Source organism: Cydia pomonella, chromosome 23 (genome assembly GCF_033807575.1).
Source record: "Cydia pomonella isolate Wapato2018A chromosome 23, ilCydPomo1, whole genome shotgun sequence".
NCBI lineage: Eukaryota > Metazoa > Arthropoda > Insecta > Lepidoptera > Tortricidae > Cydia > Cydia pomonella.
Window position 1 is genome coordinate 7,023,605 of NC_084725.1, and position 18,412 is coordinate 7,042,016.

Here is an 18,412-nt window from a genome sequence, read left to right on the forward strand (position 1 = left end):
CGCCTGCTGTGCGGGCTCTAAGGCTGCTGAACTCCCTTCTGTCATGGGCACCAGATTGTGATATGTTTGCAAGTCGATGGACGGCTGTGTATCAGATGTGTCTGCGGTATTGCGAGGTGATGGACGAAAGTTGATTGTGATCTGTTTTTCCTAGTATGTAATCCTATTATATAATCTGAATTGTACAGTGCTTTGGTCTCGACTGTAATGCTGTATATTATTACGTTTCAAAATAAAATAAAATAAAAAAATAATTGTCATCTGCTACGGCTTGCCTAGGCAATATTTTAAGCTTAGGTTCTTTTATTTGTCAATATATATTTATTTGACTATATATTTTCTATTGATTACCTACTTTCATTATAAAGCACGAAGAAAGTCGTACATTGACCCGCCATTTTCTAATTTTCTTATCTGTACCGCCCGTATGATGTCGGGGATCAGTACCACTGAGCGAGTGAGACGACAATATAATTATGCGCGTGCGATAAAGATAGAAAATGGCGGCTCAATGTATAGTAGCGGACTTTAATTGTTGAGTCATTTACGGTATACTTTACATTGGACAATTCATACCGTTAGTATTGACAGCCAAATTAGCTTGAATCCTAAATGGCTCAACAAAGTCCGTGACTGTACGATATTCTTCGTGCTTAGATTCTTACTTTACCAAGGATTCTCCAAAATGGAATTTACTTGAACAGGACGGCAACCAAAACTGCCGTAACCCGAACGGGCCCGACATGGGCTCGTGCCGCCTGGGCGGCGGCGGGCCCATGGGCCCGGGGGTGTCCATGGGCATGTCCAGTGAAGCACAGACGCTGCCCTCGAACGTGATCAGCAAGCAGGCCGGGAGTATGGAGGTAGAGTACCATGTTTGGTGTATTCCCATTTTCCCCTCCCCTCGAGACCGCCGCCATTTATGAGGCGGAGACAGATGGGAATGATTCATATGAATGCACCTGTTCCCATCTGTGTCCGAAGGGGACAAAATACGGATTTATTGCAAAGCCACCGATGGTCAGTTAAGAGCATGGACGAATAAAACGAGAAGAAGCGCCATCTATTGGCGGCAGTTATTTTGACAAGCTGTCTAAGTGCTGGAAAAATGAATGAAACCGACACCTGTTGCGTAAGATAGTGACGCCACCCGGCAACTGAAACATAACCTTCTTGCAGTTCCAGCAAGGCGTACTGTAGCACACCTGAAATCTCCACTCATTCGCGCTCTATAATTTCTGAACGCGATTCTGTCATGGGCCCCTGAAATTGATTTGTTTGCAAGTCGATGGGCAAGTGTATGTAGTATCTGTCTGAAGTATTGTGAGGTAATGGATGGTAGTGGTATTTTATAAAACTGTTTTTGTAAAGTGTTGTGTACCGTAGCGAATAACTTGACTCTAAATTGTACAGTGATTAGGTTTAGACTGTCAGACGGTATAAATTTTGTTTGAGCAAATATAAATATAAAATAAACATAAATAACTAAATATAGAAGAAACACTATATTTTATAGACAATGTCAGTCTCCTTGTTTTATTCGTTTATGGAAAAGAGTGTTGCTTTTAGTACAACAATAACTGCCTGTAATGTACAGTCAAGGTATTAAATATCATATTAATCATATACTACCTTAATATATAGGCAATAAGGTCGTCTATTCATATATGTGGCACTTTGTTCGTATCGATATTTAACACCTTGACTGTACCATCGTTGACACTGTTCAAGTCTGTCCGCTTTTCTAAGATCAAGTACGCCATACTAAATCTAACTAGATCTTAGAGATTGGCCAGGCTATAACCTACAATTTGTAAACCCTATTACAAGGATATAAGGTACACTAATGGTTAGTTAAAATAGTTGCTGTCAGTGTGATTCAAACATGTAGGTACAATTGTTACTTTTCAAAATTAAATGACAAATGCGCGTAGCAACTGTTTGAGATTATTGACGCGGCCATTTAATTATGAAGCGTAACTGCTGTTTAATAAACTTTAAATTCCTTTTATTCAAGTAAAATGCGCCACCCCTGCACACGTAATAAACAAAGCCTTAATGACTTTCGATCTGAATCTTAGTTTTCTAATGTTTTTTGTAGCTTATCATATTAACATCAACTTTTTTAAGCAATATACTATCGCATATTTACTTCAAAGTTCATTGTCTTCGAAATATTTGGCATCAAAGTTGAACAATTTTAGGCCAAAAACCTGGTTTTCTGGCCATAACTTTTGTGTTAATTAGTTTAAAATTAGAATCTCTGACCAATTTTTAGAGTTGTCAAAGACGAAACCAAATATGTAGATTTCGTATATGTAAGATCTTTCACAGCAATCGAGTAACAAAATCAGTGTTTTTTTAGACAATGTTAAAAAAATGCATAAAAAAATAAGTATTCATTTCTTTCCAAATCCGGCAGACCAGAATGGAGATAAAACATTGAGGAACCGATAGCCCTTTGTCTTATAATTCTATCTGTAGTCCAAATGTAGGAGTAACGACTCAAAAATAGATAAAAACCGTGGGGAGCCCCTTAAAGGATATTCCCAAACACTCCTATTTGAATAGTTAACTTTCAAATGATAACTATCTTACTAACGCAACTTATTAATGCCAGCAGCAGAGCCAAATCTTCGTGTTCTCAACGATAATGGCCAACAAGGGAGCCGAGTCTGTGATCTCCGGGCAGCACCACTCCATCATCGCCTACCACTGCGCGCAGCCGGGGACGAAGAAATATCTCGAAGTAAGTGGGATCAGCAACCTTAGCCCATTGTAATAAACACGTTTATAAGTACGGCACCTAGAGATCGCGATGAGTGCGATTATCAACAAATTCAAACACGCTTTATTGCACACCTCGATTAGAAGAAAACAGCAAAACAAGCAGAGGTAAACTGCAGGCGGCGGACAGACAACCCGGGCATGTCCTTAAACCACGTCCAAAAGAGAGGTATGGGCACTGCGAATCATCTCGCTTTGAGTGGCAGGGCACAGCACAGTGGTTGTCATTCCAGATCTAGAGCAGAGCACAACAGGGGAAATACCTCCACGTTACAGAAAACTGCAGCCAAATAACACAAGACTTTGCTCATAGCGTTGTGTTCCTGCCGGTGAGTATGACTGCCAAAGCTCAACGAGGGTGCGAAGTGTTAGGGTCTGCAACGCGCATGTAACTCCTCTGGAGTTACTTTGTACCCTTAGAGGCGTACATAGGCTGAGACTGCTTACCATCAGGCGGGCCGTATGCTTATTTGCCACCGGCGTAGTATAAAAAACAACCTCTAGGCGAAAGAAATTAATAATCAACCTTGTCATGCTGTAATAAGGTCTTAGGTTGCCTGTGATCGCCGGGAACACCAGTCAATCATCGCTTACGGCTATTGACAACTTTACGTTGTTGAAATAAGGTTTAAAATAATTTACCGTATCGCTTGCTACGCTCAGAAAAGCTCCAAGATATATACCTATCAAGATCAGTGTTATATTCAACCTTAACGCGTTAAAATAAGATCCAAGGTACCGAATCTGTAATCTCTGATTATCACAGCATACTCCACTGCGCTGCCAAATGTAGTTGTCAACCTAACCACATTATAATAAAGTAGATGATCGCTAGCATCACTCCATCATCTCTTACCAGTGCACGTAACACGGCAGAAAGAAGAATCTAACGTATCAAAATTTATTTAGATTACAAAATGTAATACTCATTAAAACGACTTCGTCAAGTCAACTGTGATATAACTGTTTGTGTGTATCTAAGAGCGTCCATTTTCGTAAGAACGTTATATTTATTCTCTGTCTTTAGGTATTTAAATAAAAGTAAACAAAATCTGCCCTCAAATGGCTCCTTAAGCCAGTTGAGGGTAGATGAAAACATTACACGATCCATGAGTTAAGTGAGAGATCCAGACGTTAACCAATAAATGTTATAACTACCCGAAAATATACAAATTGCTTATTTACTTTTATTTAAATACCTAAAGATACAGAGTAAAGCGACAAACAACTTAAAAATAGATAAGAAACCTGATAAAACTATTCGATACGGAGGTTAATGCTTATCTAAACATGATTCGCAATGCATTTTCAGTCAATACAAAATGCATGCTTCTAAAATTAACGTAATTCTGCATAAAACATTACATAAGTGCATCTTCTGTTGCACACTTGAGTAAACGTCTCAAGCGTTGCCAATGCATTATCTGCGCCACGACCGAGGCTGTGTCGCTAACCCACTTCTTGATTGCTATTACATACCACACATTTAATTGACAGATTGAGAAAAAGAGGAATAAGTGTTTTAGAATAATTAATCTTTCACAGCAATTATACTTGGGTCGTCCTTACAAGTAAATAATATACCTAACTGTATCAAGAAAACTGGCTCTTTCTCATAATAGGCAATATTTATTCAACCTATGTTTTTTGCAAAATTCCAAGGAATCGGTCAAGGTCTTACGATTGTTTAAATACTCAACACATACCTAATTTCACTATAGTCACTATCATAATTATTCTACATTTGTGATCAAACCGCTTAAAAACTGGTTTTGCATTGAAAAATTATATCAACGTACAGGAAACCTACAGACGCTTAGTCTTCCTAATAGTGATTGATCTGCACACCAACTAAACCAATTACGATTGCATAGTAAAGTACACGTACTCCTAAAATTGACAATTTAAAAATAAAATTGTAATAATTCATTCGAATTTTTATTTAGTTTAATGAATGTAAACTGACAATATTTTATTATATGTCAGTATAGTATATTCAGACACACTGCTGCACAAGTTACTAATATAATATTGTATTTACAGAAACATCCACTAAAAATGGGTCAATTCAACAAACAGAGCCCAGCGCAATGGCTCAACAACCTGGCCATGGCCAAGACCCGAGGTGGCATGCGCGGCGGCCCCAACATGATGGGGCCGGGCGGTCCGAATCAAATGGGACATATGATGGGTCCCGGCGGGCCCATGGGGCCGATGGGCATGGGGCATATGGGACCCAACATGATGGGCGGCCCGGCGAGGATGGGCGGGCCCGGGAATCAGATGATGATGATGAAGGTAGAAATAATCCGTATTTTTTTTAATTTTTGCCGTGAGAATATTTGGCACGATTGAAAATAGTAAACTCTTTTACTGTCACGTTTTGTACACATGATTAGTTATTTTAATGGTTCATCCGTGACGCCGGATAAGGAAAAAAATAATTAAATTATATCGCCTTAAAATTACTAAATAGTGTAAGTGTTTTTAACAGCTATGAAATAACTAAAAACTTCTACAAATTGAAAAAAATAACATTTTCATAGTAAATGTGTAGTTTGATGATGGTAAATCTACAGCTCAACTTACAAAAAACTCCTCTCATCTTGTGACAGCTGGGAAGTAATTTAAATAAATAACGCCATGGGTGTACTCATGGTATCTAATTCGATTATTTTATTACTCCCGACACGGCTGTTTACAATAACATCCTTTGTTAGCAAGTGTGATTAAACAATCTTTTTTTCAGGGCCAAATGGGTCAGATGGGGCAGATGGGACCCATGGATGGGTTTCCAGGGGGCACCCCGTCCTGCGGTGTCATGGACGGCCTCGGTGCTGATGGTGAAATTCCCTGGGACACCGTGAGTACATTGTTTTTATTTTACAATATATGAGTGAACTGCTGGGCCTTAAACAATTGTCAGGGTCGCCATGAAACAGTTGGAGATGGAGGTGTATTTAAACACAGTTGGTTACTATCTGTTCTTCGAGGAGTTGGGCTGGCAAGAGTAGCCAACCCTCCACCCCCCCTTGTCACGCAAAATAGGCGCCAGTCGTCGAGTTGCGGAAAATCGCCCGGACTACAATACAATACAATACTATCTGTTGTTGTTGGGCTGAATGCAACAAGCGATCGACAGCCCGCCTGTTTCCGGCCGGGCGTCCCTATACGACATCATTTACAAACCGTCCTTACTTATTCTATGACTACTGTGTAGTGTTGTTTTTTTATGATATAGAAGGCAGACGAGCTGAGGAATGGCAAATGGGAAGCGATTACCGTCAGCCATGAGCACCCGCAACACCAGAAGGGTTGTAAGTGTGTTTTCGGTATTTAAGATGGAAGTACGCTCTTTTCTTGAAGGTTTGAAGATCGTATCGGTCCGAAAATACCGCAGGCGACAATGCATTCCACAGTAAAGCCGAAACAGACATAATAAAAGTAATAAAGAAACCAGATTCTGTTTATAGAGTGAACGATGGAAATGTATACAAAAGTAATTCCACCTTCTACTTGACTGTTGTGATGTTCTAGCATTTACTGATGTATTTGTTCCAGAAAAACCCCTCCGTAATGTCAAACGGCATGTCAAACGGACCCGGCGCGTGCGCCGAGCCGCCCGAGCCGCCCTCCAGCCAGGCCGACACGCCCTCCTCGCAGGCCGACTGCCAGGGCGGGCCTAAGGGTACGTATACTGATGTGTTGGCAGAAACTTTCATGTGGAAATTTCGGAAACTTCGTATAAATTTATATGGGGATCGAAATTGTCCATTTCCAAAATGAACGTTTTCTTTGACAAATTCCTGTAATTTAAAAGAACGTTTTTTGAAATTTTCCGCAATATTGAAATCTGTAGGTACGGAACATCCATTCCGGCTCCTTACTTAATGTAAGAATTGAGTAAAATATTACCTATTTGAAACTTCATATGATGGGATTCTTCATGGTTTCATAACTTTTGTACCCCTGGAAATTTCAGTTGGTTTTCCACCAACGTTAAGCATTTTACTGAAACCTATAATATAACAGATAAAGCTGGGACAGATAAAACAAATCGAATAAGGAGCATATGGACGTATCTTAGTCACAATCACTCTGAAAAATCCAATTTCGTAATCCAAAATATTAATATGTCAAATTTTGTATGAAAAAAAATCTGATAAATTTATCGGGCCGAGTTTGAGTAAATCAAATGACGGTTACAATTTTATCATACGTCTTTATAGATGGTATCATTCACGAGGACGCGCGCCATGGTTCGTATTGTCATGCTATTAAAGGTTAGATTTGTCAAATTCGCGCGTCATCGTCAATGACACGATCTATATCCCCGTTCCTAGATACATACTTTTAGAAAGTGGCGGCCGATGACCGGCTGGTCTTAATTCTTAAATATGACGCAAAATCTACAATGCTATCTGTCTATTACAGGTGTTAAAATTCCAGACGAGAACCTAACACCGCAGCAGCGCGCACACCGCGAGGAACAGCTGGCCACCATCAGGAAGATGCACCAGATCCTCTTCCCCGAGAACGGCCCCAACTCCAGCCAGCCCGGGGACCCCTCCCAGCCCTCCCCGGACATCAACCCGCCCAACTCCACCGCCAACATGAACATACCCTTCCCACCCATGTCCATGGGCCCCAACGGCCCCATGGGCTCCGGACCCAACGGACCCATGTCCACCATGTCCAGCATGTCCAACTCCGGCCCCTCCTGCACGATGTCCGGCCCCATGGGCATGGGTCCCATGGGCCCCAACATGGGCCCCAACGGCCCCATGATGGGCATGGGGCCGGGGATGATGTCCCACGGCAACATGGGGCCGAATGGCATGATGGGGCCGAACGGGCCTATGATGCCGGGAATGGGGCCGAACGGGCCGATGGGGCCGATGTGCGGGATGAAGGGCATCAGGGGGCCGTGCGGAGGGCCGGATATGAAGGGCGGCATGTGTAGTGACATGCACATGGGCAGAGGTTGCGGCGGCCCTATGGGGGTAAGTCAAATTCAAATTACTTCAACTTGTTTCTAAATCTATGCAATTATCATCAAAACTGATTTTACCAATAAATACTTATAGGTAAACACAGTTTTTAGCTATACCTAATTTTCATGTTACACTGTCAGAGTAGCTGAACACGTTACACATTTATCATACAATGTTGGTTTGAGAACATATTTTAATGTGACCAATAGCGGACAGACGCATTTTCCAGCTTAACTAGACCATGACGATATATAACATAACTGTCGAGGTCAGCTATTATGATTATTATTATCATTATTTTCTCATATCTTGATTATGAAGTTTTTTGATAGTGGTAGAAATGTTTTTTTTTTTATATCTGTTACTTTTAAAATGTTATAAAATCTATTTTTTAAATTATGGCAATCTTGTTTGTATTGGGAATGTGTGTGCCTTTTAATCCAACGTAACATTGAAACTGCAAAGCCGATTTTTCGATGGATTTGTGGAATGGATTATAATTATTCAAATGTCACTTTTTAGGGTTCCGTAGCCAAATGGCAAAAAACGGAACCCTTATAGATTCGTCATGTCCGTCTGTCTGTCCGATTCTGTCACAGCCACTTTTTTCCGAAACTATAAAAGCTATACTGTTCAAACTTGGTAAGTAGATGTATTCTATGAACCGCATTATGATGTTCACACAAAAATAGAAAAAAAACAATAAATTTTGGGGGTTCCCCATACTTAGAACTGAAACTCAAAAAATCTTTTTTCATCAAACTCATACGTGTGGGGTATCTATGGATAGGTCTTTAAAAATGATATTGAGGTTTCTAATATCATTTTTTTCTAAACTGAAAAGTTTGCGCGAGAGACACTTCCAAAGTGGTAAAAAGTGTGTCCCCCCCCCCCCCCCCGTAACTTCTAAAATAACAGAATGAAAAATCTAAAAAAAATATATGATATACATTGCCATGCAAACTTCCACCGAAAATTGGTTCGAACGAGATCTAGTAAGTAGTTTTTTTTTAATACGTCATAAAAATTTAAAAAAAAAAATTTTTTCATCAAACCCATACGTGTGGGGTATCTATGGATAGGTCTTCAAAAATGATATTTAGGTTTCTAATATCATTTTTTTCTAAACTGAATAGTTTGCGCGAGAGACACTTCCAAAGTGAAAAAATGTGTGTCCCCCCCCCTGTAACTTCTAAAATAACAGAATGAAAAATCTAAAAAAAATATATGATATACATTGCCATGCAAACTTCCACCGAAAATTGGTTCGAACGAGATCTAGTAAGTAGTTTTTTTTTAATACGTCATAAAAATTTAAAAAAAAAAATTTTTTCATCAAACCCATACGTGTGGGGTATCTATGGATAGGTCTTCAAAAATGATATTTAGGTTTCTAATATAATTTTTTTCTAAACTGAATAGTTTGCGCGAGAGACACTTCCAAAGTGAAAAAATGTGTGTCCCCCCCCCCTGTAACTTCTAAAATAACAGAATGAAAAATCTAAAAAAAATATATGATATACATTACCATGCAAACTTCCACCGAAAATTGGTTTGAACGAGATCTAGTGAATAGTTTTTTTTTAATACGTCAATAAATTAAAAAAAAATTTTTTTCATCAAACCCATACGTGTGGGGTATCTATGGATAGGTCTTCAAAAATGATATTTAGGTTCCTAACATCATTTTTTTTCTAAACTGAATAGTTTGCGCGAGAGACAGTTCCAAAGTGGTAAAATGTGTGTCCAAAGTGGTAAAATGTTGAACAAGATCTAGCAAGTAGATTTTTTTTTAATACGTCTTAAATGGTACGGAACCCTTCATGCGCGAGTCCGACTCGCACTTGGCCGCTTTTTTTATTAGGGTTCCGTACCAAAAAGGTACAAAAGGAACGCTTATGGTGCGACTGGCCGTCCGTCTGTCTGTCACATTACTAAGTATCTTGAGAACCACTTAAGCTATCGATTTGGAATAGTTATGAGCAACGCTAACCAAGACACATAGAGTATTTTATTATTATTTTAAAACTAGACTGAACGCGCCGGTTCGAATCTGACCTTGGTCCAGTAGCCAAGGGCTTAATATTTATTTCTAATTATATGACATCTATTTCAGTTAGTTTAAAATACTATTAATCAACCTTTTATAGTTTTAACCGTTTTTATCCTGTGGGCTATTTAGATGTACATATAAAGATATCCTTCTCTCGTTTGCAGCGCATGCCAAATCCTATGGGCGGAATGGGCGGCCCCAAGCCGTGCATGATGGGCGGGCCGCACATGGGGCCCAGAATGATGCCCGGGCCAAACATCAACGCCATGAACGGTAAGCACTAACCCCCTTATTCATAAAACTTTACGGACCTGATTTCCTCCGCCTCTGGTGTGACGTCACATTTTTCGCAATTTTATTTCCAACGAAATCGGCTAACTGAATTAGGTATAATTAATGTTATATCATAATATTTTTGATAAAGGAAATATTAGTAATTTTATAACCCAAAACGAATTCGGAAAGAAAACTTAAACGAATAACAACGATTATCGTTCGAAAATCTTGTTATTTAACTGTGCAGCATATAAAACAATTAATTAAATTTTCGGTTACTGATTAAGTCAAAGTGACGTCACAAAGTTTGTGACTGACCCCCTCCCTCCCCCTAAACGTGTGATTTAATTAATGGATGATCCCTTTCTGACAAATACATACGTAAAAATGACATAAAGACAAACGATTCATACCTAATTCAGGTCAGTAAAGCGTCTATGAATAACGCCATAAATATTCACAAAATTTTTTTGACACTCTTCTATCGGTCCGAATCTGAACAGTAATAAAATTAAGTCTAGAAATCGAGAAAGATATTTTTTCTGAACTATCGCCATAATTTTCTGACCTGATTTATCAATGATAATATTATTTTAGGTGGCATAATGATGGACGGCATGATGATGGGACACGGAGATTGCGGTCCCGAACATCACGGGATGCCGAATGGACCACAGTGCGACGAATACGGCAGGAGAAACGTGAGTATACTAACGATTTGTTATGTAATGTTTATAATTATAAATCATTCAATTTTTATAGCCGATTGTTACTATAGTTTTACCTTGCCGAATTTACGCGGGCCGAATTGACGTGTCACCGCTGTGTTATAAATAACATTAACTGAAAGGACACGATGCTATGATTTTAGGTAGTAGAATGATTTATGCCCGGGGGTATGTCCTTAAACTACGTCCAAAAGAGAGGTATAAGCATTGTGAATGTCATCTCGCTTTATGTGGTAGGGCACGGATGACATTCCAGATCTAGAGCAGAGCCCAACTGGGGAAGTACGTCCACCTTACAGAAAACCGCAGCCATATAACACTAGACCCTACTCATAGTGTTGTGTTCCTGCTGGTGAGTAAGGTTGCCCGAGCTGAACGAGGTGGCGGAGTGTTAGGGTCGGCAACGCGTATGTAACTCCTCTGGAGTTACAGGCGTACATAGGCTACGGAGACTGCTTACCATCAGGCGGGTCGTATCCTTGTTTGCCACCGACTTAGTATTTAAAAAAAAAAAACAATTTGTAGTTCTTTGCGGCAAAAAAAGCACACTGACTTTTCGGCAACAGTTTGCGCCACAGTGGCTATTCGGTCACGTCTTTCCTCACTTCGCTCGCGGTCGCTAACTTTGATTCTGTAACTACACTGAAATATTTATGTTTATACTCGTATTTTAGTCATAATTGTCGTTTGTACAGATGGGCCCGGGCGACCCCGGCGGGCCCGGCGGCCCCGGCGGCGTGGGGCCGGGGGGGCTGCACAAGGCCGGGCTGCGCAGCCCCAAGAGCCCCGCCACCACCGGCGACATCGACTGGCAGAAGATACACCACCAGTTCTTCGACGACCCCAAGTCTATGGATACTGACTTGAGTGAGTATTGACTCTTAAAACGCACCTCTTATCGTGGGCGGCGCGTCGTTGTGAAGTTGGTGGCAATGCACGAAGGTCGATATTGGGCTCGCGTCAGTTGAAGTCTTTGGTCACAGGCCTTTTCCCACTGTACACGACGCTTTGGACCAGTCCCCGCCCGAATTGGGAACTTCAGGTATCCTGGTAAGTATGCTGCGTGCCCCACCTTGTATGAGCATCCATTTAGTTTGTACACTCACTGTTATGCCCGGTTCACATCTATTCCAGTGGCATTCCAGTCCAGTGATTGAATCTAGTGCTGGAATGCTGTTAGAATAATGTTAACCGGCATTGGAATATAATCATTCCAGTAAGCATTCCGATTCAGTGACAGGAATGATGGTCTACTTTTGATTCCACGAATAATGTAGACCGTCAATCCAGTGCTGGATTAAACATTAAATAGTGAAAACATATTATTTGTTTGGTAGCCAGTCTTTATAAATTCACTGGATGGTAAAAATTACTGGAATTAATGTAAACGATGTGATCCAGCTCAGTGCTGGATTCGATCACTGGACTGGAATAGATGTGATTGGGATGTTAAGCCATCAGTGTTTCCAGAAAATAGAACATTAAAATCTTGACTTCATTTTTGCCTGTGACTCGACTACTTTGCCTTTTTCGGAAAAGCCTTCACTCAGAAATTTTGGCAATATTTCGTACTAGTTTCTGTATTAATTCGGCTAGCTGAATACTTACCCCCCTTATTCATAAACGTGTACTAAAGTTACGATGCCACTGATCATCGTTTGTCCCTTTCCGACGTATTGGTATAGCCTTCACTCAGAAATTTTGGCAAAATTTCGTACTAGTTTCTGTATTAATTCGGCTAGCTGAATACTTACCCCCTTATTGATAAACGTGTACTAAAGTTACGATGCCACTGATCATCGTTTGTCCCTTTCCGACGTATTGGTATGATGGAAAGGGACAAACGATGATCAGGGGCATCCTAACTTTAGTACACGTTTATGAATAAGGGGGTATGTTTTTAACATAAGGTGTGGTATTGCAGGCACGCAAGTGAAGTCGCCGTGCTCGGAGCGGGGCGGCTGCCTGCCGCCGCCGCCCTACGGCGCCTCCCCGCTGCACCGCTCCGCCTCAGTGCCTATAGGTAACTTCACTATTATATTGTGATACTCGATTCCACATTTTAGATCTTACATGTCGTTTAGCGAGCAGGGATATCGCGTGAATTACACATTTAAAAAAACCGGCCAAGTGCGAGTCGGACTCGCCCACCGAGGGTTCCGTACTTTTTAGTATTTGTTGTTATAGCGGCAACAAAAATACATCATCTGTGAAAATTTCAACTGTCTAGCTATCACGGTTCATGAGATACAGCCTGGTGACAGACGGACGGACGGACAGCGGAGTCTTAGTAATAGGGTCCCGTTTTACCCTTTGGGCACGGAACCCTAAAAAACATACATTCATTAAATATAGTTAAACGTATATTGTTTTAATACCTAAGTACAGATATCAGTTTTTTTCTATCTGATACATATACATAACATTAAACTAATTGTACGGATTCCTAATAACGTTAACATAATTTATAATTATGGACCTCCAGGTATTTTTGTTGTATTTCCCGTTGTTACGGTGCATTTTGTATTGCATTTTTGTTTTTATGACTGTTTGGTTTCTAAATAAATAAATTTAAAAAAATCCCAAGTCTGCCGCCAGAGGCGAATTTTTGGTTTTCAAAATACTAGTATTGTTGTGTTAGACAGGGAATGTTTATATTCATCTAGACTGCCTACACAGTTTTCACTCAATCCGTGATAACAAACGAGCCGAATATTTTATCTCAAGTCAGGGGAGTGAACTGATCCTTTCCGACATTCTCAGCTCCATTCGGCTCAGCATAGCTCCGAGCAATTATTAGGGTTGGCACAACTTGACGTCCGTGATTGCACGACCACAGATAAGATGATGAATTGAATTTTGACAACCCTAAATAGCCGAAAGGGACAGTAAGGGACAGCATGATTCGTCCCTGAATCGCTGTCAAACTTCGGTTTTGTAGGAAGTTTTTTTTCTGTACGGTACTTATTATAGAATAAGCTAGAGTCGGGAAGACTTTTAGGCGGTTACAGGATTATGATTTTGCTCAATTATTTAATTAAAGTTAGCGCTTATAAAACTTGTTAAGCATATGTCAAATTTAATTTCTTTCTAACAAGTGCAAATATCAAAATGAGAAATCGAGACAAACGATTAGACGACTCGTTAGCTAAATAAGCGCCATATTGATTGGTACACGTGCCCACAGCCACGCAGTCCCCCGGGCACGGCGCGGTGCAGATGCCGATGTCGGCCGAGGCCTCCCGCGCCGGCTCGGGGCTCAACAGCCCCGCGCACTGCAAGCCCGGCCCCAAGCAGGACGCGCCAGGTCAGTTCCTTGCCCGCCTGTGCCTAGCTGTCATATAAGGCTCGTGTTGCAGCCGGTTTGTGTTGGCGTGTAGGGACCGATTGTAACTGATCAATAGTAGACCTTATCTCGTTGCAATAAGGGTTACGAATGGTCTGGTAGCGGTTCAGACACAGATTTGCCGCGAGAATTACTGTTTTTTTCTGTACCTTTACTGTTATCTGTCATTTTTCATTCATGAACACTAATATAAGAACATATATACATAGGTTAACTGGAAGAGATCCTATACAGAAATAAGTTCGTCATTGGACCCGGGTACGTCCTTAAACTACGTCCAAAAGAGAGGTATGGGCATTGTGAATGTCATCTCGCTTTGTGTGGTAGGGCACAGCACAGTGGATGTCATTCCAGATCTAGAGCAGAGCCCAACTGGAGAAGTACCTCCACCTTACAGAAAACAGCAGCCAAATAACACTAGACCCTACTCATAGTGTTGTGTTCCTGCCGGTGAGTAAGGTTGCCAGAGCTCAACGAGGGGGGGCGGGTTTAAGGTGGTTAACGCGCATGTAACTCCTCTGGAGTTGCAGGCGTACATAGGCTACGGAGGCTGCTTACCATCAGGCGGGCCGTATGCTTGTTTGCCACCGACGTAGTATATTAAAAAAAATGTATTTTATTTACTCTGTGACTGCGTTTCTCGTGTCTTTATTTCTATGTACAATAAAGTATATACATGCATACATACATACATAATAATTTTGAAGAAAAGTCTATACTGTCTATTCCTCATAACAGCACTTGCGCTTTAAAATCGCTAAAACGATACTGGGATTACCCTTTCGTATGAGGGCGGGTCAACCAGTCGTGGGTTCAAGCCTCTGTTGTGCCATATACATATGTAGATATGGTTGCCATAATTATTTTCGGAATTGATACGGGACAATGGAATTATTGGGGTAGTAATGGCGTTACTGAATGCTAATACATAAATAGCTTTGCTCTGTTATGCCCCTTTGAAATGATTATTAGAGATGATTGAGAGTTAGAGATGACCATTGACCATTTCACTAGGTATTCAACAGCGGTATCGATTATTCGGGACAAAAACGGGACAGGTACAAATACGGGACGCCGTCCTGCAATACGGTGACAGTCCCATGTATACGGGACGTATGGCAACCCTACATACATCGCAAAAATATCATTTTCGAAAAAAAAAATACAAAAAGATGGCCTTAAACTGTGGTCAGGATCCTACACACGCACAGACGAGGGGTACCAACCTAACAGTTTTGAAACTAAGTGCATTGCTGCCAACTTAAAAAAATAGTTTTTTTAAACCTTTTAGTTGTCATCACCGTCTAGTGAACGTCAATTAAAAACAAAGTTCACCATAGACAATATTTTGACAGATAACCGTAGAGGAGTCGAAAAATATACTTTTGCATTTTATTTTTAAGTCGGTAGTCGTAGAAAAAGTATTGTATGCAACGTTGTATAAGTAGGTCAAAAAATGCTCGTGGCATACGTCTACGCAAGCTCCAACTCACATTGTAACCCACGCCACTCTCCTTTTTTGACCCTTTTTATACAACGGTTGCATAAAATACTGTTAAAGCGACACACTGAGGACCTGAAATGGTAAATTAATAACGTCTTGCCGCACCAGATTGTCGAGTCAACGCGTGAATCACCAAGGACGCGTTCTTTTACTTAGTCTATTCTAATTTTGTCTTTTCCTACGCGCCCAATATGAATCTAATAGAAAGTAAGATAACAGACACCTCGCATCAAATATTAGGTAAATCGTAAGTCAGTCGTTTCATGGTTTGGCAAAACATTCAAAATAATAGTTTTTGTATAGTACATTTTTATGAAACATGTAAAAAATTTAACCGGAGGTTATTTCACCACCAACAAACTAAATCTAACTTGGACTTGAAATGCCATACGCTGAGTTTTTTTTAAATAATATCTAACCAATATCTTGACACGCGGTGTCTGTTTTACTGTTTACATTTAAGATTCTTTCGTTGTATTAAATAATCGAGTGAATTAAACATAAACGTAAGAGTAAACTCGCCTTTTGTATGACCTTTTAATTCGTTCTCTTTTATACGCTGCTATACTATAGGTAAGTCTAGCAGACGCACGTTTGGACAAGCCATAGACGTAGAGCATGCTTTTTCTCTGTTAGACATTTTCCCAACCACGACGAATTTTTATTTGCGAATTTTGCATTTTTTTTCTGTTTTCCGTAGTTGTAATGCGTATTTTTTTGTTTTCCCCCCCTCCCCCCGCAAAACGCTTGACGCTTGAAATCCCAACGTGTGAAATTAACCCGGCCAAACGTTGGGCCAAAAGAGATACTAGAGAAGTTGGACGATGGCGTGTTTGTGCGAACGCTGCAATGCTTGGCCGCGCAGCAGCAGAAGAATCAACAGGCGGGAGCGGAAGCGAGAGCGGGCGCGGGCGCGGGCTCGCACGGCAAGGAGCCCAGCCTGATGCCCGTGCCGTCGCCGCAGCAAATATCCTATCTCAACCAGTTCGAAGGTAACATTTTAGCTTTGCCGCTCACAGAAATAATTGCTTACATGTCACTGTAAAGGATCTTCGAATTTCAAATCATCTTGAAATCCTAATTATCGAGTAATGCGCACAAGTATTTGCCATTTGGTTTTAGCCTCATTTCCCTGCAAAAAGAAAAATACTTGAACTCTTACAACTTTGTAAACTAAGACTTACTCTTGTAAAGCACTTCTAAATAAAGTACTGGGAGTAGTATACGCACCGGTCTCTTTTAAATAGTTGCTACTAAATGAGATTTATAATTCGTCTAAGCTAACTTTTCACCGTCTTCAACAGGAAAAAGTGTAAGAGTGTCATTATAAACGTCATCTTTTCATAGAAATTTGACATTAATGATGGAATTATAGTTGTTAGTTTTCAAGCTGGCCTTTACGGCTAACTCTTTGTCTATTGTAAGTATAACCGCACGTACTACTATCTGCAATAAATAATTCAAATTGTCACCTGATTGCGGGCTATTCCAACGCTCAAAATCCCAGTGTAACCCGCTCTCCAACAATGCGCCTTTTTACGCATCTCGAGGACATATTTTAGACTGGTTCTGTAGCATTCGAGTCGCCGGCACTCAGTAACCGTAGAGGGACCACAGCCTCGCAACATATTTTTCCATTAGTTAATTTTGTATCTTATTGCAATTTCCGTAAGAATTGTAATTCAATAACCGGTTAAAGTGACCGAACCTTTTTTTACGCAGGTAGTAGCACGTGCGGTTTTACTTACAATAGACAATGAGTTGGCCGTAAGGTCTAGCTTGAAAAGTAACGACTAAACCACACTTTGTCATTTAAATTTTTCTTACAGAGTTAACTTGGTTCCGTTCTTAGCTTTTTGCGTTTCATGCATAAAAATGTAAATAGGTACTCATTTGCAAGTTGGACCTTTTATTAATATCTTTATTTCTGATGGCGGCTTTTTATTTCTGTTTCGCTTTAAATGTTTTCTCTCTTCTCCAACGCTATAACTTGGTTTATTATGACCAAAACTACTTAGTCGTTTCTATGTGTTTTGTGTGTTGTGTTTTCGTTTAAATCACCTTGTTTTCATATGGTGGTGGTTGGTGAAAATGTGCTAACATGTGTTACTTTCATTACTCTATGGCTAATTCGTCTATCACCCTGTCAGGCTGCCTTTCCACTAAAGCGAAACGAGGCAGCGGTGAATGTAAAGATCACCAATGGCGCAGATTTTTGCAATTCTATTGGTGGATTTTATCCTGCTATGCTGCCTCGCTCCGCTCCAGTGGACATGCAGTCTTATATGTGTTATTTGCATGGAAAAGGGATTATAAATGTTGTTTTTACAGGCCAAGAGCTCACGATACAGAAGCAGCCTAACACGTCGTTGAAAGACAACGGCCCGCCTTCGAACAGCGGCGGGCAGACGCCGCAGTCTAGTTCGAACCAGAAATCACCCGCTGGGTAGGTTCCGTATTTCTTAACATTTTGACCAACCAAGGCTCAGAACCGGTTTTTCAAATATCGGTAAAATAAATATAAATATTATAGGATATTATTACACAAATTGACTAAGTCCCACAGTAAGCTCAATAAGGCTTGTGTTGAGGGTACTTAGACAGCGATATATATAATATATAAATATTTATAAATACTTAAATACATAGAAAACACCCATGACTCAGGAACCATCCATGCTTGTCAAACGAATTAATGCCCTTACCAGGATTTGAACCCGGGAC

General features: G+C 40.5%; 1 protein-coding gene across 7 annotated transcripts in view; it reads left to right on the forward strand.

The window, feature by feature from the left end:
• The window catches only part of LOC133530674 (collagen alpha-1(III) chain-like), a 40,861-nt gene that overhangs the window by 13,418 nt on the left and 9,031 nt on the right, over positions 1–18,412 (forward strand). For 4 of the 7 annotated variants that reach the window (XM_061868687.1, XM_061868686.1, XM_061868688.1 and 1 more), the window contains 13 exons: positions 705–863; positions 2,621–2,749; positions 4,831–5,085; positions 5,537–5,650; positions 6,349–6,475; positions 7,222–7,790; positions 9,999–10,107; positions 10,708–10,811; positions 11,534–11,705; positions 12,763–12,861; positions 14,026–14,145; positions 16,492–16,680; positions 18,020–18,134. In XM_061868687.1, the coding sequence (XP_061724671.1) occupies positions 705–863; positions 2,621–2,749; positions 4,831–5,085; positions 5,537–5,650; positions 6,349–6,475; positions 7,222–7,790; positions 9,999–10,107; positions 10,708–10,811; positions 11,534–11,705; positions 12,763–12,861; positions 14,026–14,145; positions 16,492–16,680; positions 18,020–18,134 (2,261 nt within the window). The remainder of the gene's footprint in view (positions 1–704; positions 864–2,620; positions 2,750–4,830; positions 5,086–5,536; positions 5,651–6,348; positions 6,476–7,221; positions 7,791–9,998; positions 10,108–10,707; positions 10,812–11,533; positions 11,706–12,762; positions 12,862–14,025; positions 14,146–16,491; positions 16,681–18,019; positions 18,135–18,412) is intronic. The other 3 variants (XM_061868690.1, XM_061868689.1, XM_061868692.1) reach the window with 3 other exon arrangements.